This window comes from Magnolia sinica, chromosome 3, assembly GCF_029962835.1.
Source record: "Magnolia sinica isolate HGM2019 chromosome 3, MsV1, whole genome shotgun sequence".
Lineage (NCBI taxonomy): Eukaryota > Viridiplantae > Streptophyta > Magnoliopsida > Magnoliales > Magnoliaceae > Magnolia > Magnolia sinica.
The window spans coordinates 115834345-115861912 of record NC_080575.1 but is presented as its reverse complement, the minus strand read 5'-3'; the positions used below and the strand labels follow the sequence as shown (position 1 = coordinate 115861912).

At 39.6% G+C, this 27568-nt stretch overlaps 1 protein-coding gene across 1 annotated transcript in view; it reads left to right on the top strand.

The window, feature by feature from the left end:
* Window positions 1–559: 559 nt before the first annotated feature.
* Window positions 560–27568, top strand: part of LOC131240870 (ABC transporter D family member 2, chloroplastic) — a 32587-nt gene continuing 5578 nt past the window's right edge. The window contains exons 1-9 of the mRNA XM_058239383.1: window positions 560–1174; window positions 2246–2450; window positions 2583–2650; window positions 3734–4060; window positions 4153–4317; window positions 9006–9234; window positions 9859–10100; window positions 10182–10506; window positions 12613–12881. Of these exons, the coding sequence (XP_058095366.1) occupies window positions 953–1174; window positions 2246–2450; window positions 2583–2650; window positions 3734–4060; window positions 4153–4317; window positions 9006–9234; window positions 9859–10100; window positions 10182–10506; window positions 12613–12881 (2052 nt within the window). The 5' untranslated portion in view covers window positions 560–952. The remainder of the gene's footprint in view (window positions 1175–2245; window positions 2451–2582; window positions 2651–3733; window positions 4061–4152; window positions 4318–9005; window positions 9235–9858; window positions 10101–10181; window positions 10507–12612; window positions 12882–27568) is intronic.

Here is a 27568-nt window from a genome sequence, read left to right as displayed (position 1 = left end):
ATCTGTCTCATTCTTTGTCTCATGCCATAAAATGATCTCTCTAACTGGACGAACCTTGTGGATACAACACATACATCATGGTGGGCCTACAAAACATTACAATGGGCATGAGAAGTTTTTAATGGTGGGTACCACCAAATCTACTCCGATCATTGGATGTGTAATCCCGTACAGGGTACAGAGCCAAAAAAGATCAAGCTAATATGTGAATCAGGTGGGCCATATTAATAGAAACAGTTATGTGATTCAGGTGGGCCATGTTAATAGAAACAGTTGGGAGAGACGTCCACCTTTGATTGTTATCAGGCTCACCACGATGAGCACGTGAAATCTATTTCAACCATTGGATTTCACACCAGATTCTTAACCCGATGACTAAAGTGAAGGCTCATAAATGATTTTATCAAGGGAAACAATTTTCAAGGTAAGCATTCTTTGTAGATTGTTTTTAGTCGCGTGGTCTATCTGAATCACTCATGGGGCTGATTCAAGAGCGCTGCTTGTAGCACTGGGTAACTTAGCTAATCGAGTCGGGTCCGAACGAGTCGTCCCGTGCCCAGCTATTCCCAGTGCCAAAAGTTCTCATTTCACTCACCATGCGAAGGTTAGCAACGTTACCTCTTGGGCTGAAACGCTGCAATAATAGAACAAAAAAAAGTAACTGTTTCTGCTCCGTCACGAAGACGGATAAATCATCTGTGGCTGAAAATTTCTCCATTTAGAAAATACAGGCCGTGCAAAAAAACAAGAAAAAAGCCCGAAAGAGAAGGAAATAAATTATTACGTATAAGAGCGGAAAACAGAAAGGTATTTATTACATATTAGAGCGGAAAACGGAAGAACCGCCTTTCCCACTCTCTTCCACACCCATGTGCAGCTGCAGCAGTCTCACCTTCCATACATAGGCAAAATAAATAAATAAACAGAAAGTGAAATAACAGAAAGAGAGAGGATGATACTCTCTTTCAGTTTCTCCAATCCCTCTCAGTCATTCTTATCTCCACGCCATTATTCCTCTTCTTCATTTGCTTCTTCTCCGCATTCCTTCTCTTTCAGATATCCCTCGTTTCACACCGCAATGCGTCGTAGGAGATTCTCTTCCTCTACAAGGCTCAGATCCTCAGCCGCTGCCGGAGATTCTCTAATCCCCTCTCAAGAACGGGAAGAAGATAAGGTGACTTTTTTTTTTTTCCCACATCATTTCAATTCAAATTGCATTTCTTGATTTTAGAACTTCTGGAAATTTTGGTAGTCAGAGCAAAACAATTGAGAACCTGATTTATGTGCAAAGAGACTAATCGCTTGCTATTTCGACGAATCCAACGAAATTCGGTTGCAGTTTTGCCAAATTTGATTCATTTTCCTTAAAAAATAAAATAAAATCTAAAGCAAGAACAAAACAGTGAGCTTGAATTCATTTTTGTATTTCTGGTGGAGGTTGCACAAGGAAGAAACAGGACGTTTTGCATTAACCGCCAGGGAGGTTCGTTGCTTGGGCCATCCCTGTGGCTTCTGGTGGGTTATCTGAACCGTTCTTCTGGTGGGCCCTTTCATGGATGCCCCGTGATACACAAATCGTGCTGATTGTGCAATCTTTGTTCGCCAAGCAATTGAGTTTTTTTTTTTTTTCCTGTTGAACGAATGGACATATTTTTAACTCGGTTGCAATCAGTGGTTAAAATTGATGCATTGGGCATGGTATTGTCCATGATCTGACTGATGCTCGATACTTGTTGAATGGTACCCACAAAACAGTCCAAACCCCAGACAAAATGCAGTGAAAGTGCTTGTTAAACATCTCTACAAGCTCATCTCCCTCATATATGTGATTTTAGTAGGTGAGTTGTGAGGTCATAGTTGTGAATTGTCTGTATCATTGGCACAGATACCGAAACGTATGGGGTGATCAGTTTTGGATGATACTTAAACCTTATTTATAATTTGTATACCACCAATTGGATTGTAAGGATCATCAAGTCAGAATAACTTTGGACTGCTGCCCATCCAAGATAGGGCCTAGCAGATGGATGGTTCGGGTCACGTCCAATCATGCAGCCATTTGGGCACATCCATTGTTAGCCTTGATAACAAAGCCCCACTGTTGTAAGGTTTAGGAACAGCCTTATATGGTCTTAATTGCTCTGTCTCTGCTACTGTTTACATAATTCTCTTGTACTCTTTATGCTGTGACAATGCTCTTGCATTTTTGCGTGTGTGTTTGAATTGGTTCCTGTGAGAATTTCAGGGTGGGCCAGATGGGCAGAGAGAAAACCCGGATCTTCAGACGCTCTTGAGGAGATTTTGGAAAGTTGCTGCTCCTTATTGGTCGTCGGATGATAAAGTTGAAGCTAGGCTAAAGCTTGCAGCTGTCTTCGCGCTCACCTTGGGAACAACAGGAATTAGTGTTGGCTTTAATTTCCTTGGGCGTGACTTCTACAATGCACTTGCCAGTGAGTAATTCTTTGAGTTTTCATTGATATGCTTTGATTTTTTGCTTAGAGTAATCATTGTACTAACATCTAACAGATACAATACATACTCTCTTATTAAGTTTGATTTGTTTCACATTTTTTTTATTCAAGACAAAGATCAGGAACAATTTACGAAGCAGCTTCTCTACTACTTAGGTGCTTTTGCTGGTGGAATTCCGGTGAGCATATTGCTGCACTCTTGTAGGTATTGCTCTACAATCCGTATTAAAACATTTATATCGAGTTCAGATATGTTTCTTAGGGTTCCTGGGGGTCTTTTTTTTTTTTTTTTTTCTGTTGGGTAGCTTGGAATGAGAGAAGTTCCAAGAAAATGTCAAATATGTGCAAAATTAGTGGACTCCTCTTTACAAATTTAGAACGATGAGGTACCCCTTCTTTAAAAGGTCAAAATACCCAGTGGTTTGTTTAATGAGTTCCAATAGCATTTGCGCTTCCTCTTCCAAAACCATGCTTGTGATATCTACTCAGGCCAAAGCAGTGCCAGAGGAATAGATTCTTTCCTTCAGTTATTATCGTGTAAAACCACGTTGCTGCTGGCAAGAACATAACTAGGAAAGAAAGGTGGGAAAGAAATGTAACATAACTGTGTGTGATAGATGAATCCTCGTTTCATTCATGTTCAGGCCTAAAAAAAGACCCAAGTAATTTCATAATGTTTATGATTTTACGTCTTTGCTTGTTACTGGTATTGCCTGTTATTCTGCGAGACAACTAATCCCCATGAATACTGCTCTCTCTCTCTCTCTCTCTCTCTCTCTCTCTCTCTCTCTATTCCTTGTAACATTGTAATGATGCATAATGTGGAGCAAGAACCTGTCCGATCACCTGTATTGAACTTTTTGCTTACCGTGATGATAGTTTGCAGTAGTGGTAATAGAAAGAGCTGTCTACGTTTGTGAAAAGGTCACCAGCACCATCATCACAACCTTTCCCCAGCTATTTATGGTGGTCTGTGACAGTCATTTCGATCAGTAGCCAAATTAAATTTGGCTGTTTCAATTTTGAAACTATCTAGGAAGTCTCACCCATTTATTGAAATATTGGTAATTTATTGATTTTAAGCCTTTTGGTTTTTCTTTTGCTTTGTGCATACTCTAGTATTCCTTTGGTTTGTCTTGTTTGTAAATGTATCGTGGATGGATGCATTTTTTCGTGCCAAAATTCCACTAGGTTTATCTTTAGTTGTATAGTTCTATTGGTGTCATTTTATGTTTGATATTTTGTTTCCTTTATTTTTGCAGGTCTTTGTTTTGAAAGACTATGCAAGAGAGACACTTTCTTTAAGATGGAGGTCTTGGATGACAAGCTACTACATGCAACGCTATTTTAAGAATCAGACATTTTACAAGATTCAATCCCAATCGATAATTGATAATCCAGACCAGAGGATTGTTGATGATCTGAGTTCCTTTACTGGAACGGCGATTTCATTTTCTTTGACACTCTTCAATGCTGCTGTAGATTTGATATCATTTAGTAATATCCTCTACGGTATCTACCCACCTCTTTTTGTTATACTTCTTATCTATTCGCTTGGTGGCACAGCTATAAGTGTATTTCTTGGAAAGGTAATTTTGTTATTTGTTACTTTTACTAAAAGAAAAACATTTTATAAATTGTTATCTGCTGAAATAAACATTAATTTCCACTGTATTTTCAGGGACTAGTCAGCTTGAATTTCATGCAAGAGAAAAAGGAAGCAGATTTTCGTTACGGACTTGTACGTGTTCGAGAAAATGCCGAGTCGATTGCTTTCTACAGTGGTGAGGGAAGTGAAATGCAACTTCTGCTGCAGCGTTTCAGGACTGCTTTTGAAAATTTGAGTGTATGCATACTATCTTCTTATTTGGATTTTGTTTTTTTTATAGTTATACCATTTTCAGTTGCATCTGGCTGAAGCCAAAGACCGAAGTCAGATATGTTGCTTTAGCTCTTTTTTCAATGAGACATCTTCTGGTGTCCTGTGCTCAATATTTTCCGTGGCTACAAGTGTTGATGTTTGGAGGATGTAACATTCATCATTGATAGGCAGAGCATTTGCTAGGTTTGAGACCTATATGCACCTCATAGGGAATGGCCTACAGACCTAAAATTAGACAATACTAGTGCAACTGAGTGAATGCAGTTTTCCAACTGAGGGAAGGAAGTTTCGAACTACTGAGATCGCGTCAGACACATCACATGATAATATTTGCACTCAAAAGGAGTGTAGTGAGAAGGCAGTTTTCCAAATGACTATTGTTGTCCCTAGTAACATGCTTATATGAAGTTTTCACACAACTCATATGCGGAAATATATGGAATTCTAATGAAACGTTGCTAGAACTACTATCTTATTAGTGCAACTTGAGGATAATGTGTTTCACAGTTCACACACATGAATTGTGAACCAAGGTACTCCTCCCTTGAATGGGATCGAGGGGTTCCTTGGTAGAGAAGCCGGCTGAGGTACCCTCAGAGGCTGCCTTAAATGGCTCTCCTCCGACGCGCCCTAATGGCCTGATCAACAGTCAAAGGGTTTGGGCTGCCTTACACGGTAAGTGGAAAACTGGAGGAGGTTAGATGAAGGTGAAGGTGGCAACTCCGGCCCGGCAGGGGGGTGGGGCTGAGCTCACGCAAGATGCCCTGCACTAATGGGGCCTAGGTGGTAACACCTAGGTAAAATACCGTTCACGATGTGGATGATATTTATGCACCACAATGGACTCCACAGTCCAAGGCCCAGAATTCATAGCTGATAAGAGTGTCATGATGGAGCGCACGAGGTTACAAAATCTCATTGCTAATAAAGGGAATAGGCTGTTATCTGGTCTATACTTTAGATTGTCCACTGTGGACTGTTTTCTTTCTCTTCCATAATACAAGAGAAGCACCAAAGAAAAGACAGGACCTAGTGGAGCAATGATGATTATAAGGGCAACCAGCTTAATTTGGAAGTGCATGGTTTATGGTTAGTGGTGGTCCAAGTTTAGCTGTGTCAAACAACCATTTACTCTGAAAGCTTAAGCTTTTAGAGTAAATGGTTGTTTGACATGGTATCAAAGCGGAAGGTCCTATGTTCGAATCTCGAGAGCGGCAAATATGCCTCGCTAATATATTATTCTCCCACAAGGGGTCAGGAAAAATCAGATGTCAAACAACCATTTACTCTAAAAGCTTAAGCTGTCAGAGTGTGGTGTATCAATGTATATCAAGGGACTTCATCACTTCAACAAGCTGTACTGTGACTGTGAGTGCCCATGGTTAGTGATCTCCTAGTGTACCAGTACGTGATCAACCCTGTAGCTGAATGGAAGGTGCTCCTCTCTTCGACCATGCGGTCTTGGGTTTAAGCTCTGCTTACCTACCAAAGAAGAAGAAAAAGGAGGGCCAGTATTGATTGATAATCCTATTCTGCATCAACTGATAAGTGTTCAACTATGTTTTGGCAAGGTAAATTACTTTGTCAACAAGCGGACTGTGTTGTTTGTTGGGACAGGGTGAGCAGACTTGTGCTCATTGAAAAGCACTTGGAGTTACACATTTAACCCGGTTAAAGTGCCTTTCGATTCCTTTTTTTTTTTTTTTGCATAAAGTGAAGCAATATATATTGGAGACGTACAATTGTAATGAAGTTTAAAGATGTCATGCAAGTAAACAACGAGGAACTTGAATGGTTATGCGAGAATTCAGTAGAAAGAATAAATTCCTGAACTCTCTGGAACCAGGCCTACGAGGCTTCAAGAAGATCATGCAAGGTCTTCATAGATGATAGATTAGATGAAAGGAGTTGAACTTGGCAACTTCTTTGGATTGAGTGATCGTAGGAGATCCCTTGAGGTTCTCTCCATCTTGCAGAGGGTAAAATAAGCACGAGACTGGCAGCTTCAATGCTTTTATCATTCATTGTTTTCAGAAAATGTCTATTGTTTTATGTGTTTTAGGAGCCTTTTTATTTTCTGGACCGGGTGGGGGTGTGGGGGGTGTCGGGGTCTCTGGACCTTGAAAATGGTATCTTCATAGATGACAAACTGGTGATGACAGGAGTTGACTTGGTGAATTCTGTAGGTTTAATGTGTGTTGTTCAATGTTTAGTGTTTCTTTGCATCTTGCAGTAGGTAGAAAAATATGAGACTGGAACTTAATGCTTTTATCATTCCTTGTTTTCAAAAGATGAGTGACTTAAGTACACTGTGGATCCATGCATGTCTACTGTTTTATGCGTTTTAGGAGCATCTTTTTGTGTTTGTCTCTGGACCTTGAATCTGACCTTTTATCCAATTTGAGTGTATGCATACCTCTTTAAATAGACTTTTTGACCAGAAACAGTTCCAAAACTTTAGTAGATTATTTTTCCATTTTAGCGTCTTTAATATTATCTAATACTTTTTGTATGATAGTATTTTTCCCATGTTTCTATTCAGAATATTCTATCTGGATCTTCAATCTTTTCTCAAGTAGTGATCAGATTTGCTATCCTCAGATTGGGCTTGCGATTTATTTTTACAGGGCCAATTTGCTTTGAGATTTGTTTTTCTAGTGTACTTTTGGTTTGATCAAAGTAGATAATATAGATATTGATGAGTTAATTTTTGTTAAATGAGATAGAGAGAGGTTACAACAAAGACGAGTGTCTTTGACATCGACATCGACCATTTTAAGACTGGCGATGGCTTCTTGCTAGCAATAGCTACTTGAGTATTGATGAAGATGAGCACAGAGAAAATGAAAATGGAGAGTGTGGAAAAGCTGAAGGATCATAAACAGGAGCATCATTAAAGCCTCATCCCCAACTCCAGCAACAACAACAACAATAAGAAAAAGCAAAATCAACGGGATCTAACCTGCTCTAATACCATCTTAAACTAACAGAAAATTGAGAAACAAAAGAGGTTTATATTAAGGGGCTGTTTGGCTGAAGGACTTGGGGCAAGTATTTGTGAATCCATTAACTTCAAAGTTCAAACCTCCCCTGTTCATTTTCTGCAAGGGACCAAATCCACACCTCCATAAAACCCAGGATTTGGGGCAAATCAAAATCCCCCCAAAAAACTAAACGCTTTCTAAATCCATGGACCTGTAGTGTGACATATTATTGTAAAAGCATCAGAAGTAATTCCTTTACAATGAATGTTCCACCACCACAAATAAATGCTCTCTAAATCCATGGACCTGTAGTGTGATTTCAAACGGTTAGAATTTTCCAAATCCAATTCCAATGCAAATCCATGAATTTGACAAACCCGTTGATTTACCAAATTCACATTCCTATCTACTTGATCCCAAATAGTGCCTATAGGGCTGGGGCACTCATACTTAGAGCCCAGGTGCCCAAATGGCTACTTTGCTTACTTTCCAACTAGACTACATGACTTGAGCCCCTTTATACAGGCAGGAATGGAAACCAAAGTTTTCACAAATACCCAACGTGGGACAAAACTCTCAAGGCAATACCAGAAGACATAACACACAAAAAATTGAGTTTGTATTCTCAACAATTTTCATGCATTCACCTCCTTTTGTAGCATAACATGGTTGTAACAGATAGTGATGATGTCTTTTGATGGTTGATGTCAGATTCTTTGGTAATGTTATAGGAAATTGGAATAGTGAAGGTGTTTATTAATTCTGTATACTGCTTAAATAATTTTTCTTTGCTTCGATTGCCCAAGGAGCATGTAGAAAATAATTGTTAATGCTTATATCATATAAGAAGCACAGTGGTGGTTGACTATCTTTTTGTCCACTGGTCCACCAACACAGTGTGGTGGTGCTGCTTAAAGCAATTTGATTTAGATTAGCTGTACCCTGGTCATTTGCTAGTTTGATGGAGGTATGGGATTTTGGGAGCTTTGGGGGGAAAAGGCAGACCCTGTCAAAGCTAATCTTTATGGTGTGATCTAGTCCATTTGGAATGAGTGGTGTTATAAAAAATGTCAAAGAACTGCTAATGTAAACCAGGTAACTGAAAGTGTGAAAGCCAGAGTGGTTCTTGTGTCTCTTCTGAGCGTGTTGTAATGGATTTTGTGGGCTTTAGGAAGGAGGATTTGAGTGCGGTCGGAGAAGGATTTCATGATCTCAGTGTTAGTTTTTGTTCCTCTCTTCTGAGTGTGTTGTAATTTTGCCAGCCTGTGGTGTTTTAATAAAGTTTTTTACCAATAAAAGAAAAAGAAAAAGAAAAAGAAAAAGAAAAATCTTGCTTTGCTGTGTGGACACATGCACTGACAACTACCTGTACCTAAACAATATTCTACTCAGAACCTCAATTTTGTCACCGAATGTTTAGTAATGTATATTTCTCTATTTATTGTTCCTTCCACTCCTAATCAAAGCATCAGTTAGTGTCGTGGGTTTCTTAGGCCATCACAATATTTGGTTGCCCTCGAGTATGTTTGTTGACTATGTTTGCATGGTTGGGTGTCACTTTTTCCTGCGTTCTGTTGCTGCCAATTGTTATGTGGATTTTTTCAGGAATTAGACACAAACCATTCTGCTTTTATGATATTTATTTGGTTTCTGATGTTTGTTTTGCAGCAACTATTGGTTTCTTCCCGAAATCTGGAGTTTTTCACCAGTGGTTATCGCTACCTCATTCAGATTCTTCCTGCTGCCGCTGTTGCTCCGATGTATTTCTCAGGCAAAATTGAGTTTGGAGTGATCAACCAGTCTGTTTCTGCCTTCAATCACATCCTTGGTGACTTTTCTCTCATTGTATATCAGTTTCAGGCAATCAGTGCTTTCTCTGCTGTCATCGACAGATTAGGTAAAGTTTTTTGTTTTTAATGAAACTTCTAATGTGCCTCATGTACGTTTATCTGTGGACATGATTAAATAGTTATTTGTTGAATCAATAACTGGGATATGCAAATTATTTATCATTCAAAAAAATAAAATAAATAAAATTGGGACATACAAATTAAAACTTTCAGCAGGATTTCCATGACAAGGTTCTCCAGGTTGTAGGCCGTTTGGTTCAGAGGAATTACGATCCTTACTGATAAAAGACAATATGATCGCAAAGGCCATATGATTGTCTACCTGATGGTGTGGGTGTATCCTGAGCTCCTTGTGCAAATGAGACCAGTAGTTTGGTGATCTAGACTGTTGATCTGGCCCCACTGTGGATGGACCATGACCCAGAAAAATGATCCTTGATGGCATAATCATAACCCTTCCATTGGCCTCCTGAAAATAGGCAGTTAAGAAAAGAAATACATCAACAGTCCAGATCATTAAACCATGTACCTCATACAAACTGAAAACCCGAGGATCATATGAATGGGCTCAGTTTGATGATCATACAAAATGCAATTATAGCCATTTCAGATCTGAGCATAGCTTTTCCCCTAAGCAAATTCTGCAAATTCTATTCCTTTTGCATACACAGGTGAGTTTGATGACGTTCTGGATAGCAGCAACTCTTCTGATCTGTCTGACCCTATGCAAGATATTAGTGTCCTATATAGTCATGTAAGGAGTCCATCATCCCTGCAATCAAATGGATCTTTGCCTCTGGATGAGTGTCATAAGATACTGGAGATTGAGAACTTGACCCTACAAACACCAAAAAGTAAAAGGACTCTTATTAGTGACTTATCATTGGAGCTTTACAGCCAGGATCACTTACTGGTGAGCAATTTTCTTTATAATTTTAGTTACTGATCTCTAAGTCGAAATGATCAATCTAATGGAGTTTGATACCACTAATAGGTAATGGGTCCCAGTGGGACTGGTAAGACTTCGCTGTTAAGAGCCATGGGTGGTCTTTGGAGTACTGGCAAAGGGAAGATCACTTTCTATATGATAGATGCGGAGGATCCTCAACTAGTCCTTTCACCAAATATGGCTCTGCTTGAACCAACAAATGTACTGAAGGCAGATAGGGAACTTAAAGGCTTCAAGTACAAAAGAACTAAGGGAATATTTTTTCTTCCTCAAAGGCCATATATGGTTTTGGGAACACTTCGTGAGCAATTGCTTTATCCTTCATGGTGCGAAGGTTCACTTCCCAATTTGGAGAACTCCCAATCTTCTGGTATGCATTTCTTTAACAAATTGTCCTGCTGGTACAGTTCCAAACAATTAGCATGCTGAGATACCTTTTGATAAGTTCATTCTGAGAATTCAACCTGCCAAAAAAAACTGCACATTTATACAAAATATTTCATATTATTAATTGTTTCATTGGAAATTCTTGTTAAAAGCCATGTTGATGCAGGAATGTCGAAGTAGCATGCCTAGCATTAAGAATATTGCGTGTTATAAACCTTTTGCCTCCGCAAATTGCTGGGTGAAAGGTTATGATGATGATGAGCCTTTTGCTTGTAAGGTGCCTGGCGGGGCAATTTTGTGACCTGACCTCAAGACAAATTTGATTGCTAGATCCATTTTTTTTTTCCTTATTACTAGCTTATAGGTTGTTCAAATATTTCACAAGGAACATCAGATTGTGGCCATTTGTCCGTTGGTTCATTCTGATTATATATTTGATTAGTTGGGAGGAATCTGAAAAGAAAGAAGTTTAAATTATCATCATCATCCATCAACATTCTCCCCTAAAATATCTGACAGCACTAATATGTTAACGCCAGAGGTATTTTGTTTTTTCCGTCAGTGTCAAGATGTACTTTTGATCACCAATCAAGCCCATTGGAGTCACCTTCAGTTGGAAGTAATGGCAAACAGTTGAAAATGTGTTTTGTTCACATGCTGGGTGCATTATGTTGTAGTCCCATTCTCCATGCCATTGGACATCTGGTTAATGCAAATCATTTCATATCCTCAGCATAGGCTTGTCTATTTGAGTGAGCTTTAATGAGGGAAGAATTTAGGGAATATATCAAAGGATACACTTCTCAGGGACTGGGGAGGTGCCTATGCTTGAGACAGGGGAGACCGCCATATCCTAAAGAAATATCCTGCTACAGGCCTTAATGCTGGTGGTTATAGTTTTTGTATTATTTGTTTTTTTTTTTAATCTCTAGCCCAACTCTCCTGTGGTGTCTCTTATTGTAGGCCTTCTCTGTTGATGTTTTCAAAATAAAAGGTTATACTAGTCCTTTTAGAATAATGGATACACTTTTCAAAACCCAAAAAGTTGCTTTTGAAAAGAGAACGGCATTATTCTTTGTTGCTTTTTCAAAACAGAGAGGGAGGGTGAAGAATAAGTCTCTCCAATTTGCTAGCGTCAAGTCTCCATAAGGATGGGTCGAAGCACTGTCCACACTCGGTGCTTCGCCCTGTACCAACGGAGACTCAAAGCTAGGCTAAATGGAGAAACTCGCCCTGTACTTACGGAGACCCAAAGCTAGGCTAAATGGAGAAACTCATTCTCCCCCTAAGCACTCTTCTTCCCTCGTTTCTTAAAAACAACACAAGATTATTATATTTTCTAAAGCAACTTTTTAGGTTTGAAAAGTTTATTCCATTATTTAAAAAAGACCGATGCACCTTTTATTTTGAAAACACCAACATTCTCTTGGAGTGACAATAGGGTCACTCATCTATTGGCCTATCCATCATTCTTCTCTTAAAAAATTGTACCTTTCAAAAAAAAAAAAAAGAACTTTTCCCAGAAAAAGAAAAAGAAAAGAAAAATATTTAGGTTGGTATATTTGTTGCACTTGTTTGTAGTTTTTATGCAGTATTTCTTTCTAGTCAGCTATCTATTCACTGATCACATTGGAGGAAAGTTGGGTTTATATATATATATATATATATATATATATATATATATATATATATATATATATATATATATATATATATATATATGTATGTATGTATGTATGTATGTATGTATGTATATTCTTTCCTTCTAATTAAAATGCAGTATGTCCATGAGGAATAATGAATATAAAATAGGGATTTTTCCTTCCATGTAGAAATGTAGGCAACTAGAGCTGCAAGTTAGTAACTAGATTTTCAATAAATTTTTACTTATTTTAATCTAGAGAGAACTGAAAACTAGATCAAGCTTGCATAGAAGCAATTGTTGTATCTATTCTGGCAAGACTTATCTTCTTTTTGACAGAAAACCTCAGAAAGCTAAAATACGCTCCAGCAAGACTAGCTTATATTTACTGAATTGACTTCTCATATTAGCAGTTTTAGAGAGCTAATGCTAATTTCGGTTTGACAGCTTCGCTGCCTTTCTTATTGCAAGTGCCCAACTCAGATGTTGGCAAGGAGTCCGATAAGCCCACGGTAGATGATCTGATTCGGGTGCTTGAGGAAGTTCGACTTGGTGATATCATATCCCGTTTCAACGGCCTGGATTCAATATACGAGTGGTCTAGCGTTCTTTCACTTGGTGAGCAGCAGCGCCTCGCATTTGCCCGTTTGTTGCTTTCGAAGCCAAAACTGGTTTTATTGGATGAATCTACTAGTGCTTTAGATGAGGCCAATGAGGTAAGTCCTGGTATTTATTTACACATATCTAGTTGCTTGTGTGAATATGTCCTCCGTTTCTTAATGTTTAGAGAAAAAAAATATTATGCTCTTAGAATTTTAAACACGCAGATAACATCCATTTGTTGTTTGGGTAATACAGCATTTTAGATTTTATCAATGGACAAAATTGATTGGGGAACTAAATTCTATTCATCTGCACTTATTTATTTGCTCATTTGTTGATTCAAAAGCGATATTCCGCTTGATAAACCTTCTCGTGTGGCAAACACTTGGCTCTTCCCATGGCAAAGTCACTCTTACATGATAAACTTCATTCAATAATCATCATCAACACCATCATTTAAGCCTTACCCGAACTAATTGGGGTGGCTTCATGAATCTTGTTCCTCCAGTCTACCCTATCAAGGACCATATCCTTAGTTAAACCATTGGTCATCAAGTCTTTTCTTACTAGAAACACTTATGTCCTTTTGACCATTTGTCATCAAGTATTTTCTTACTACATCCACCTATGTTATTTTAGGCCTTGCCCTTTTTGAGCCTTCAATGTGAACCAACCCACTCCATCTAACCGTTGCAGTTCTTGGTCTCCATTGCACATGGTCGGACCATCTAAAGTCTACTCGCCCTCGTCTTATTCCCTATTGTTGGTGGTCCTAAGTTTCCTCAAATGCATTCATTTCTCATTTTGTCCTTGTCTTGCCACTCATCCATCTCAACATCATCATTTCAGCTATGCCTATCCTATGGATATTAACATTTCAGTTAAACCTCATTCAATATATACATATACGTATTATATGCAAATGCATTCAGACGTATACATGTGCGTGTGCCTTGCATCTTATTAAATTTTATAGTTCTTTGCATTTGATCAATAAAGATGTCCAAAATATGGGATTATTTCTTCGAGTTGTTTATATTTTGGTGGCTTGTAATTCTTAAAAAAAGAAAAGAAAAAAAGAAACAAATATTTACTTGTTAGTAGGTTAGGTCTTGGATGTCATTTTGGATTGGTTAGATGGACCCTTTTCTTCGCGTGGGAAATCTTTCAGGAAGTTGATCCCTTTCGCCATCCTATATTCCTATAGGGTATTTGGAAAGAAAGGAACTTTTGAAAATTTGATGAAATAATGTCTTCTTCGAGTGACAGTTGCCTTAGTGGTGTTTGAATGGGTTTTATACTAGTGTTGTGTGCCCAAAAAAGCCAATGTCGATCTTGACCGTTGATCATGATGACTATGAGTCCTATGTGGACACATTATTAATGCTATATTAATATATGAGTACCTTAACTGCATATGTAAACATGGTTAAAGGAGAGGGTTTCCTTTGTTGTCCTTAGGAACTTGAGTTTGGGCACAATGATCACTGGCCAAAGGAAAGTTGTTTTCCATATATCTCAATACTTTATTACTCCATGACCACCTAGTAGATTTTAGGACGAATCTATGGTTGTTGTTATGTGATCATCTTGTGTAAGGGGGCCAATGACGAATCAAGATGGAAGTCTCCACCATCGGGCTCAAAGTCGAGCTGGCGCCTTTGTCCATCCCATGTAGGAGTATGAGTTTTCATGGATAAGGGATCTTGTTCTTAGACTTTTTGGACACTTACATTGGAGGATTGCTTCAAGTCCTTGAATTGGGAAACCCATCATGCTTGGTCTAGATCGACTTGTGTATGTACCAACTTTGACTAATCCTTAAACCTAAGGACATATGTGGAGTTCAAGTTCCTAGTGTAATGTGCTTTGGCCCTCCTCACGAGGTCAATTCACCGGCTCATATGTGGGTGTTGTTGGGTGCATGATCAAGATACGGTTGAGGTCCATATGATCTAACATGGGATCCATGGGTTGCTTAAGAGCACTTTTATGTCTTAGATCTTGTTGATTGGATCATCCATGAAGTTGTTTTTAGTTGGACCTTGCTCTTAAATGGTTTTAAATGTTTATAACTGTTGTATCTTTTGTGTTAAAAGGTTTTAATCACACTTTATAGATAACCAATGGCTAAAGAAGAATGGAATAGATCCCTCTTGGATAATCTCTCTTTCAAATCAATTGCCCAATTTTCGGTAGATTAGTAGGAAGTCCTATAGAAGTAGTAGAAATAGAAAAGGCAGTTGTGGAGTTGGGTGAGGATAAAGTGCTGAGTCCAAATGGTTTTCCGATCGCTTTCTTTAAGAAATTTTGGGATTTGACAAAGTTGGACGTGTTTGCATTTGTTAAAGAGTTCTATAACAAATGTTTCATTGCTTCCGAGTTAGGGGCCACATTTATTGCGGTGATTCCAAAAAAAAGAGCCGAGAGTTTGAGAGAATTTAGATCAATTAGTCATTTATTACCCATACAAGATCAGCCAAAGTGCTTGCTTCCAGGTTCAAATCAATATTGGGGGCAGTTATTTCAGATTCTCAGGGTGCTTTTGTGGGGGGTAGGCAGATTGTGGACATCATTCTAGTGGCCCAAGAATGCATCGATTCTTGTAGTAGAAGTAGATGAAAAGGGGTTTTATGTAAATTGGATAACGAAAAAGCTTACGATCACGTAGATTGGGAGTTTTTGGATTATATGTTGGCCAGATTGGGTTGCGGGATTAAGTGGAGAAAGTGGATTTGGGCTTTTGCGTCGTCGGCAAAATTCCGTCCTGATTAATGGCTCCCCAAATAGCTTCTTTTCGGCTTCTAGAGGTTTACGTCAAGGGGATCCCCTATCTCTGTATTTATTTGTGGTGGTGATGGAGGCTCTTAATAGAATGCTAGAAAGAGGGACATAGAGGGGTTTGATAAAAGGTTTTGCGGTGGACAAATCGGACTTCCAAGTTTCTCACTTACAGTATGCAGACGATACTCTTCTTTTTTGCGAGGTAGATGATAGAAAGGTGGTGACTCTTAAATCAATTATTCTCAGTTTTGAAGTGGTATCGGGGTTGAAGGTGAATGTTCAAAGAAGCGAATTACTAGGGGTTGTTTTATGTAAGGAGGAAGTGGGGTTCTTTGTGGATCTTTTCGATTGTAGTGTCGGATCTTTTCCCACAACATATCCCGAGCTCCCTCTTAGTATAGAAAACCTAAGGAAACAACTATGCAAGGTGTTCCGTATCCGTTACGATACGCCCATAAAGGCCGATACGTATAGGTAACAGCCATGACCGTTACGCGATACGGGGTAGTTGGTTTTTTGAGACCATATCAGTCGTTACGGTGGCTGTAAAGGCCGTTACAGGGCATAACGACCGTTATTCTCATAATGGTCGAAAAACGGTTGCTTTTTTTTTTTTTCCTATTTAAATTCATTTCTCCCTCCCTCTCTCTCTCTCTCTTCACTTTCCTCATTCCAAAAACTCTCTTAGATCATTTTATAACAAAATCTGACCATCTTACTATAGCTTTTAAGATTAAAACCGTAGATTGAAATGATTTGAGCGAATATAAGCTCCGAGGCCATTTTTTTCAAAAAAAATTGAAGTAGTATTTATGCATTTTTTCTAATTTCTAGTTCTAATGCTTGATTGTGATGTGTAAACATTAGAGACATAATCATATTAAAAAATTCACTAGACAGCTCGATACAACACTCTCACCAAAGAGTGGACCATTACACTACCATAAACATGTTCAAAACAAAAAATGAATACATATTTGAAATATTTACATTATTCTTGATTTTCTAGATATTTTTTCAGAATTTTTTGGGCAAAAGAAAATTTTCAACCGTTACAGGGGTCATAACGGTTGTCACGCTCCCGTATTGGCCATTATGGTTGATACTCGTATCGGTAATGGCGGTGACCATTACGGCCACCGTTACTGATACAAAATACCTTGCAACCATGGAATAAGGTGATAGAGAGATTTCAAGGTAAGTTGGCCTGTTGGAGAAGTCGCATCTTATCTTTGGGCGCAAGATTAACTCTCATTAAGTGGGTAATGTCCAATTTTCTAGTTTACTTCACGTCCTTATTTGAATGCCCAAAATCGGTGTTGAATAAATTGGAAAAACTTAGGAGGGATTTTCTTTGGAGGGGTGTGGAAGATAGGCAAAAGTTTCATTTAATCAAATGGGAGGAGGTTTGCAAGCCAAAAGAATGTGGGGGAGCTTGTTTGAGGGAGTTACGGTTGATAAATATAGCCTTACTAGGTAAAAGGGTTTGGAGAATCAGATCAGAATGGGGAGTCCTTTGGAGGAGAGTGGTAGGGAGCAAATATACGGTGGATGGCGGGGGTTGGTGGACAAAGATGTCCTCTTTATACAGGGCTTCTTTTCTTTGGAGGACCATTGATTCGGTTAAGAGTAAGGTTCAGGTAGGTATAGGTTTCTCTTTGGGTGATGGGAAAAGGATTAGGTGTTGGGACGATATATGGGTGGGAGATCGGAGGCTAAGTGATTTATTTCCACACTTACGAGGGGTAGATGGCGAGGCAGATTTGAGGGTGGATGGATGCTTCTCAATCCAAGAGGCATGAGTGTGTTGGGCTTCGCTGTGTACAAGGGACTTGAATGATTTAGAGCTCGATGAACTAATGGGTCTCCTCCGGTTGTTGTCTTCTGTGAAGCTAGAGATTTCTGAGTCTGATTCAATGAAATGGCTTTGTGACAAATCCGGAAAATATTCAGTTCGATCTTACTACAAGTTGTTAGATGGGGGAAGTGCAGGTGATATCATCAGTCCCTCATCATTTGTATGGGGTTATGGGGCTTCCCCAAAGGTTGCAGCGTTTGCTTGGCTAGTTGGGAGAAAGAAGGTTCTAATTGTGGATAACCTCAAAAAACGTATGATGGTTCTTCTAAATGTTTGCTTGTTGTGCTATCAAGCAGAGGAGATGGTGGATCATCTCTTTGTTCATTGTTCTTTTGGAAAAAAAGTATGGGACTGTTTCTTCTCTTTTTTTGGGATTGTTTGGGTCATGCCACTATCAATTGATTGCTTTTTCCTATTGTGGCATGGGGGAGGAATTGGCGAAGTTGGGAAAAAAGGTTTGGCATTTAAGTCTTCTAGCGGGTATTTGGTCCATATGGAAGGAATGAAATGAGAGATGCTTCAGGAACTGTCAACATAATGTTTCTGAGGAGTTTCGTTGGGCTAAACATTATGTAATGGAATGGGCTTTGTCAGGAAAAGTTTTAGCTCAAGTTCCAAATTGTTGGATTGAGCTTTATTGTTCTCCCTGTTTTTTGGGTGTTTTGTATTCTTTCGGCTTCGGCCTCTCTTTCAATAAAATTATCAATGTTCAAAAAAAGGATCTTGTCGTCCACCTATTGATTTACATGGGTACTGGGTCAAGGGTGGATGGCCGTGTTTTTTTTTTTTTTATAAAATTTTTAAAAGAGAATTAATGGAAACTTTATTAGAAAGCTCGCAAAAACAAGAAAAGAATACAACCCAAGCAAGCTTTCCTAAACATGAAGACTAGCAGCTGGGATAACTTTAAAAGAAACAACCTAACTTGAAACTAAAAACTTTACTTTCCTAATAACCTCTTCAATACCCACTCTTATTCCGAAAGTAACACCCATTCCTAGCAGCCCAAATGTCCCAAAAGATGGCCATGAAAGTTAGCCTCCACATAGCTTTACTAGCCTTGCCAACTCCACCCCTTGCCACGCCCGCATGGAGTTCATCCAATGACTCCGGCATCACCCAAGCAATATTAAACAAAAAAAAAAAAAAAAAAAAACTCCCACACTTTCCTGGTAAACGAGCAATGAATAAAAATGTGATCAATCGACTCCGCATCTTCCATACATAGAAGGTAAATGTTGGGAAGGATAGAGATCTTCTTTGCAGATTATCTACTGTGAGGACCCACTTCCGGCCCACAAGCCAGGCAATAGCTGCCACTCGAGGAGGAGCTCTGTAGAACCCGTGATGATAGGGATGTGGCGGATTGGGGGCTTGATGCGCGAACTTATTAGTCGAAAGAGCAAGCTAACAAAGAATTTACCGGATGGATGTGTCATCAAAGCAATGAATCTCTTTCATGAGAAGAAGGAATAATATCCTTCAGATGTTGTAATAGCCCGACGAACTTGACAAACTCTTCATCCGTCATATTCCTACGAAAAGGGAGGTTCCAGGCTACATGGCAATCGCAAATAGAGAAGTAGTCTGCCACTAAGATAAAGCGATCGAAAGCAAGGGAAACCACTCTAGGGAATAGATCTTGGATGCAATTCTCATTGCCAAGATAAAAAGTAATTCCCCCATGAACCAAATGTTCGGTTGCTGCAACCACCTTCCAAGTGCTTGAGGCTCTGTATAAAGAAAATCTCTTCACAAACCACTCGCCCCAAATCACGTCATATTTGTTTGCTATCACCTCCCTCCACAGTCTTTCCGAATCGGATCCAAATCTCCAAATCCACTTCCCAAGAAGGGCAAGATTCACATCACTCAAACTTCTAGGATTGGCACTCCTTGCCTCTATCGGCCTACACCCCTCTTCCCACTTGAGGTGGAGCTTTCTACTTCCTCGGTACTTTTCCATAAGAAATTTCTTCTTAACTTCTAAGGTCTATTCAACATTGACTTTGGACATTTTAAGAGAGATAAAATAAATGGGCATATTAGAGAATGCTGCCTTAATTAAAGTTAAACACCTACCCAAGGAAAGATGTCAACATTTCCAACTGGCTAATTTCCTCTCGATTCTTTCAATCACCTTGTCCCAAAGGTGCTTTGTCGGCTTCCCAATGCATAGAGGCAACCCGAGGTATGTTGAAGGAAAAGACCCCACCTTGCACCCAAATATGTGGCAGGATGATGCAACTCCTCTCCGCCAACATCGATACCCAATATCTTAGATTTGACAACATTAATATTTAGACCCGACATAGCTTCAAAACATTCTGTAATCTTTTGGTGGTTATCAACCTAAGACAGATCCACATCACAAAAAAGCAACGTATCGTCCACACATTGAAGATGACTTATTTGAGGTCTAGCAACTGAAGTTATAAACCCATTGAATAACCCGTTTTCCAACCCTTTTCGAAGCATCCTACTAAGCTTCTCCCTAATCACCACAAACAAATAGGTTAATGGAGGATCCCCCTGCCGGAGACCCCTTAAAGCTCTAAAAAAGCCTTAACGAGAATGGAAAAGGAGGCAGATTGCACACAAGACCTGATCCAAGCCCTCCACTTCGGACCACAACCCAATCTGAAAAGCATATAATAAAGGAACTTCAATCAGCATGATCGTATGCCTTCTCAATGTCCAGCTTGCGGATCACCCGCTCCTCTTTCTGTTCCTGGCATCTATACATTCATGATCAATAAGATTAGTGGAGGGAGTGGGTCAATTTGGGTACATAGATAGGCAATATCATAGACTTTAAATGTAGTAGGGCATATCAAAGTCTATAGAGAAAAGAAGCACCATAATTGGTATCTCCTTGGAACCCTAGCTCCTTATAGGTCCTTACGCAAAGGGGCAAGGGAGAGAACCTTAGACATCCCTACTCCCTTGGGTGTTAACTCACACACAGAGAGAGAGAGAGAGAGAGAGAGAGAGAGAGAGAGAGAGAGAGAGCATCTCCCGCCTCACATCCTTCGTCCACACGCGGGGTCTTGCGCATGCCCTTGACCCTATTCTTGGGTGCGCATGGTGGCCCTTTACGTCTTTGTTCTGGGATAGACTGAGAAGAGACCACCTACTTTAGAGGATTGTTGTCGGCATTCTCTATGTTAGAAAAGAATTTCTTTCTTTCTTAGGTTTGATTATCTTAGTCCTTGTTCCGAGTTGGGCCTCATTAGGATGCTCCAACTTGAGGGAGAGTGCCGAAAGGTTGATAGTTGAATAAGGCCCATAGGGCTTGACTACAAGTCCATGTAATAAGGCGCATAGGGCTTGATCACAAGTCCATGTAATAAGGCCCATGTGGTTCATTCACGATTTTCTAGTTATAAATAAGAGGTTTAGGGTTTCAATTCACCCCAAGTATCTCATGTTCTTACTCTCTCCTTTGTCTCTCTCTCTCTCTCTCTCTCTCATTGTTTCTCTCTTCCATCTTTCTTCTTCTCATTGTAGCTTCTCACATGTCCTCTAGATTAGCACCATGCAACCGTTTAACATGGTATCAGAGCCTAGGTGCTCTTAGGGTTTATTCTTCTAGGTTTATTATTATTATTATTATTATTTTAAATTTCTTTTTCTTCTTCTTCTTCTTCTTCTTCTTCTTCTCTCTCTCTCTCTCTCTCTCTCTCTCTCTCTCTCTCTTTCCTTTCACTTCTTTAATTCTTTTTTGGAAGATTTTTTTTCTTCTTCTGAAGGACTTGCTGATTTTGTATTTCATTGACTAGGGTTTGCTGAATTTTTTCTATTGAAGAAGATTTTTGTGTGATTTTTTCCATTGAAACAGATTTTTTTGTGTTGCCTTGGCTACGGTCTACTGGATTTTTCCCATTGAAACAAATTTTTATGTTGCTTTGGATAGGTTTTTACTGATTTTTTTTTTTTTTTCTTTCTATAATGGTGGATTTTTTTATTTATTATTTATTATTTATTTTTATTTTTGTGTATGTGTGTGTGTGTGTGTTTCCCTTCGTAATCCTCAATGGTTTCCTTTTTCTTTTTCTTCTTCTTTCTTTCCTTCTTCCTCTCAACTCTATGGGTTTTATTCTTTTAATCTTTCTTAGTAAATGATGTTTCCCCTCCTTCCTAATCTTTGATGGTTCATTCATTCCCTTCCTAATATTCTTTTCTTTCTTTCGTCTTTTCTTTTCCTTTGCCCTCTATTCCTTTCCTACACAAAAACTTCTTATAAACTCAGTGCCCTTCACCCTTAATTCTTCTTTTTCATTCTTTATCTGTTTTGAGAGTTGTAAGGCCTTTTTTCTCATTGACTTGTTGTGAAATGTGAGAAGGGGGTGGCTTGTGACTGGATTTGTTTTTGTGTTTTGCATCATTTTTGGCTGGATTCGAAGCCTCTTTGATACATGGTTGAAGCCCTTTCTGATTTTTCTGCAGTCTAGTTGAAGATGTTGCTGGAAATTCTTATTCTATTCCCATTTTGAAGTTTTTTTTTTTTTTTTTCTTGAGCGATTTGCTGTTTTTTGCTGAATGGTTGGAGGTATTATTGGATGTCCAGGTTGGTGTTGTGACAACCCCAAGCGCAAGGTTGCGAAGTAGTATATACTCGGTAAGACCGAAGTCGATCCACAGGGATTGGGAAGAACACTGCTTAAACTAGAAAGCCAAGAGGAATATGGAGTTTTCCCGTTAGGGCAAATTGGAAATTGCGTAGGAAAATCAATAAACAAAACAACTAAGGATCCAAGGATCCCCAATTAATAAATCCTTACTTTAATTCGTCAATTCAACTTCAATAACTCAATTGGAATCGAATAATGATTCCTTCAAATCGGAAAATAGAATAATTGAATCAATCTAAAGCATCCAACCAATATATGAATCCCAATTGATCGATTTCTCATGAAGAACTAAGTATTTGATCACATGGAATTCCAAGCATCTAATGTAACCGGAGTTAACAATAAATCAAGGGATTTAACAGATCAAAACTTTCACCAATACTAAGAATTCAATCAAAACAATCTCAATTCATCATTCAAAGTGTTGTCATTGAATGAAAAAAGAATTAACTATAAGAATTCATTAAAATGTTTACCCCTTAGCCTTAGCTAAGAGATTAGCCAAGCGTAACTAACATCTACATAAAAAACTAGAACTAAGAAGGAAGAACTAGAAGTAGCTCCCTCGCTCTCCATTTCTCCTTGCTTATGATACCCAAATTCGAGTTTAAAACTCCTTAAATAAGTGTTTCCACCGACTTTGGAGAGAACTCGCGTAACTTTGCACAAACCGCCTCTTTCGATGGGTGATGGGGACATCACGCGGGCGCGCACGCACACGCATGCTGCCCCCTACATACGTACGTAAGGAGGGCCTCACCGTCGATCTGGATCGATGACGACATCCGGGGGGGCCTCCTAGCTAAAAGACTGAGTTTTGGTTCGTTGGAGTGGGCCCGGTAGTCAAGTAAAGCCCATCATGGGATCTCACGATCGTGGTCCACTAGTCGGATTAATTTCATATTTTAGATTTTGCTTATTAATGTTATTTAGAGTATCATGGACGCTTTAGATTTCTTTGATTAGTTTTTATTTTTGTATACTTCATCGCCAAGTAATAGGTTGCGCACATGGTGCGAGTTTTAGGGGTATAGGGTTTTCTTATAAATAAGCACCCCTTGTAGGTTTTTTTTCTTAACGAAGATTAATAAAAATTGTTGCGTTTTCCTACTCCTTTCCGAGTTCTGAAAACCTAATTGGGTGCAAAGCCCTCCCTTCTTTGAAGGGCTAACTACCGTGGTGCGAAGCCACATCTATCCCGATTCGCTCCCATCTTCTACCATCCACTTTTCTCATCTCCCACAATCATATGCGCTACAAATCTGTCCTTTATTGCAGCAACTTTCCTCTCTTCAGAATAATTCCAGAATCTGGCTTTGCAGGAGGACCACGCCCAGACTGTACATCAAATCGACTTGAAACATGGAGGTTTTGAAGCTCAGCCCTGGTTGACCAGACCTAAGAGGGCGTTTTTTGGGTTCGTGGGCCCCACACACACGCGGCTAGCCTTCAGCGCACGTGCGTCAAGCCCAACCTGCTGTCCACATGCGCGGGTTGGTTACAGGTTCTCTCTCTCCTCTCTTTCACTCCTCTCTCACCTGATTTTCCTAACCCTAACCATAGATTGTCCTAAATCCCCAATTCCTATCCCTTTTCTTTAACTGTAGGGTTCTCCAAATTGAACCTGTGAATCCCTTGGATTGAGGAAATATTTATGTACATGTGTGGATGAATTTACTCTCCTTTGAGCATTGTTTGGTCTATAATTTTACTTGATCTAGCCCTAGCATGTGTAGCCCTGGACCCGCATAGATTCCCTTTGTTGAGTGCTAGACGTTATGTGGGATGTGGAATTTTGTGTGATTGTCTCTGAACTAGTGTGATCTAAAGCCTGAAAATCTTGCATATCATATTTGAATTTCATGTCGTGCATCAAATTTGGTATTAGAGCCTAGGGTTCTTATAGGGGAATGCATTACATGTTTAGGGTTTAGTTGTTTATGTCCATTACTCATCAATTTTCATCATATATGGCTGTTTAGAGGGTCCATAAACCCTGACATAAGCTGTTGAAATTTTCTGTTATCCCCTCATTTGAATTATTTTAGAAATTAACTTAGCTTTCTATTTCTAGGTTTAGAAACTTTTTTTTTTTTTTTTTTAGAAACTTTCTTAATCTATTTTTAGAAACTAATTTCCTTTCCTTTTTCTTGTTTAGAAACTAACTTACTTTCTATTTTTAGATACTTTCCTTTTTCTTTTTTTAGAAACTAGGTTTTTTTTAAAGAAACTTTCCTAATTTGTTTTTAGAAACTTTCCTTTTTCGTTTGTAGAAACTAGGTTGTTTCTTTAAATAAATAAATAAAAAAACCTTTTTTATATTTTGACAACTATATTGCTGAATTTTGGTAGCACTGCGTAATTTCCCTCATATAGAGTCTCATAGGATCATTTAGTCCCATTTAGTTGCATATAGTCGTAGTAGGAAGTCCTTAGGGGCATGTTTGGATTCTTGTATAAGGGTGTATTGTATCGTATTAAAGGTGGTTTTTTCCATTATACCATGTTTGAATGGGAGTTTGCGTCCGGCGTTTACCATGCGTGTGAATACATCACCGACTCAAAATTTTCAAAGGGCGGTAATCTAATTTCAGACGGCACTGCATTGTGCAGTGCAGTCTCTTCAATGCTCAGTATTCTCGGGCGAAACGATTTGATTTCTCTCTATCCTCTCCGTTTCTTGTCGTGTGGCCCACTTGAGTTTTGGATCTGCCTGATATTTTTATTCCTGTCCTATCCTGAGTTTGAGAAACCGATGCACGGAGTGGATTTCTCACTGCGGGCCCCAGATAGCTTTTGACCAAAGGAACTTCTTGCAGCCCATGGCCATAGGCGATCACGTCCCTATCATAGCGGGGCCATTACATCAATGGTCTGCATCACCTAAAGCTAACCTATATATTTGATTAGGCATATGATCTCAAACAAGGCAAAACACAACAGTAAAGATGATGGCAGAAAGCAATGAGCATTTCGTACTAGTGCATGGAGGCTGCCATGGAGCTTGGAGTTGGTACAAACTCTCGACGTTGCTCACGTCAGCCGGTCACCAAGTCACGGCCATTGATCTTGCCGCTTGTGGGGTCCACCTGAAGCGAATCAACGAGATCGGCTCATTCCACGACTATACTTAATCGTTGATGGATTTGATGGCTTCTCTTCCACGCCACAAAAGGGTGATCCTGGTGGGCACAGCTTCGGTGGTGTTGTCCTTTCTCTAGCTATGGAGAGATTTTTCGAAAAGATCTCGGTGGCTGTTTTCGCCACCGCCATGATGCCGAGTCTCGCATCTCCACCATCCATTATCGTGAAAGAGATATATGTAATCTTCTACACCTTTTTTTATATATTATAAAATCCTAAGAAAGAACAAGAGACATGTAATCTTCTCCACCGTCGTACAAGTGCTATCAATATTATACGTATATACAATACGCAACCCTAATATGTCGTATCCAAACATTGATCGGAGGAAGAATTTGTATACTTGCTCGAACAATACCTCTTATCTAAACATTGAGTTATGGCATGTTGATTTGGATGTATTCTGAAATTGATCGAACGTATACATGAACAATAGTTGGATACAATACAATATACTCTTATACGCGAATCCAAACAGGCCCTAGGTGGAGTTAGCAGTCGTATGCCCACACGTACGGGTCGTGGTTTTGGTTTGCACCTTACACTAAACATGGAACAATTGCAAGAGTCACTAAACAAGCCGTCCCAACAGTTTGAGTCTTTGGGTAAGCGCTGGGAACAACATATAGACCAATGCTTTGACCAACTTGATGTGCGCATTACCTAACTAGAGACCTCTGCCAGGACAAACCCCACCATTGGGAAAGATGCCCAATCTCAGGCAGGTGGTCAAGAGGCTAGTGTAAAGTTACCCACTGAGGCCATTCTGGTAGTGGATGAGTTTCGTGATATCTTAGCTGATGATCTACCGGATGAGTTTTCCCCTATGAGGGATATACAGCACACCAGGACGTGAGACACCGTACTACCTATAGTCGAGTTTGCGTTTAATAGTTTTGTCGATAAGTCCACAGATATAGGTCCTTTTGAAGTTGCTACTAGTTATAAACCTAGGAAACCTATTGATCTTGCTCCTATGTCACTGTCCCATAGGCCGTCAGAGTTTGCAGAGTCTTTTGTGCATTACATTCATTCATGGCATCAAGAAATCAGGCAGAAGATGATGACTAGTAATGAACATCACTCACTTTCTGCAGACCAATATAAACGTTTCGAGGAATTCAATGTAAGAGACTCTGTGATGGTCCGCATCAGGCCAGAGTGGTACCCTCAGGGAGCCGTTCATAAATTACCTGCGGGTAGCGCTGGACCATTTAAAATTATAAAACGAAACGGTCTCAACGCGTATGAGGTAAATCTTCCACCTTCCATGGAAATCAGTCCCACATTCAATGTGGGGGATCTAGTTGCATTTCAGGAGACCACTGATACATTGTCCGGCCTGTCACCTAACTATCTTAATTTTTCAAACCTTTCCCTTGATCTATGGTCCCCTCCCGACCCATTTTTCCAGCCTCTACCTCCCATACCTACCCCTCCTGACCCATTTTTCAGCCTCTACCTCCCATACCTACCCTTCCTGACCCATTTTTCCAGCCTCTACCTCCCATACCTACCCTTCCCACACCTAGAGAGGAAATAGAGGATATTCTGGACCATCAGATAATATCCACGTCCGACGGCGGGTTTCAGAAGTTCTTGGTCAAGTGGAAGTCACGTCTAGGTTTAGACAGTACGTGGCTCGCTGAGGAACAGCTTCAGAGACTTGATCCTTACATCTCGGAGCGGTTCGAGAGTTTTATTTTGCCAGTGGTGAAATCTTCGTAGTCGGAGAGAGTTGATGGGGACATCAAGCGGGCACGCACATGCAAGCCGCCCCCTACATACGTACGCAAGGAGGAGGATGGCCCCACCGTCGATCTGGATCAATGACGACATCCAGGGAGAGCCTCCTAGATAGAAGACTGAGTTTTGGTTCGTTGGATTGGGCCCAGTAGTCGAGTAAAGCCCATCATGGGATCTCATGATCTTGGCCCACTAGTTGGATTAATCTCATATTTTAGGTTTTACTTATTAATGTTATTTAGAGTATCATGGACGCTTTAGATTTCTTTGATTAGTTTTTATTTTGGTTTACTTCATCACCAAGTAATAGGTTGCGCACATGGTGCGAGTTTTAGGGGTATAGGGTTTTCTTATAAATAAGCACCCCTTGTAAGCTTTTTTTTCTTAATGAAGATTAATAAAAATTGCTGCGTTTTCCTACTCCTTTCCGAGTTCTGAAAACCTAATTGGGTGCGAAGCCCTCCCTTCTTTGAAGGGCTAACTACCGTGGTGCGAAGCCATATCTATCCCGATTCGCTCCCATCTTCTACCATCCACCCTTCTCATCTCTCACAATCATATGCGTTACAAATCTGTCCTTTATTGCAGCAACTTTCCTCTCTTCAGCAGAATTCCGGAATCTGGCTCTGCAGGA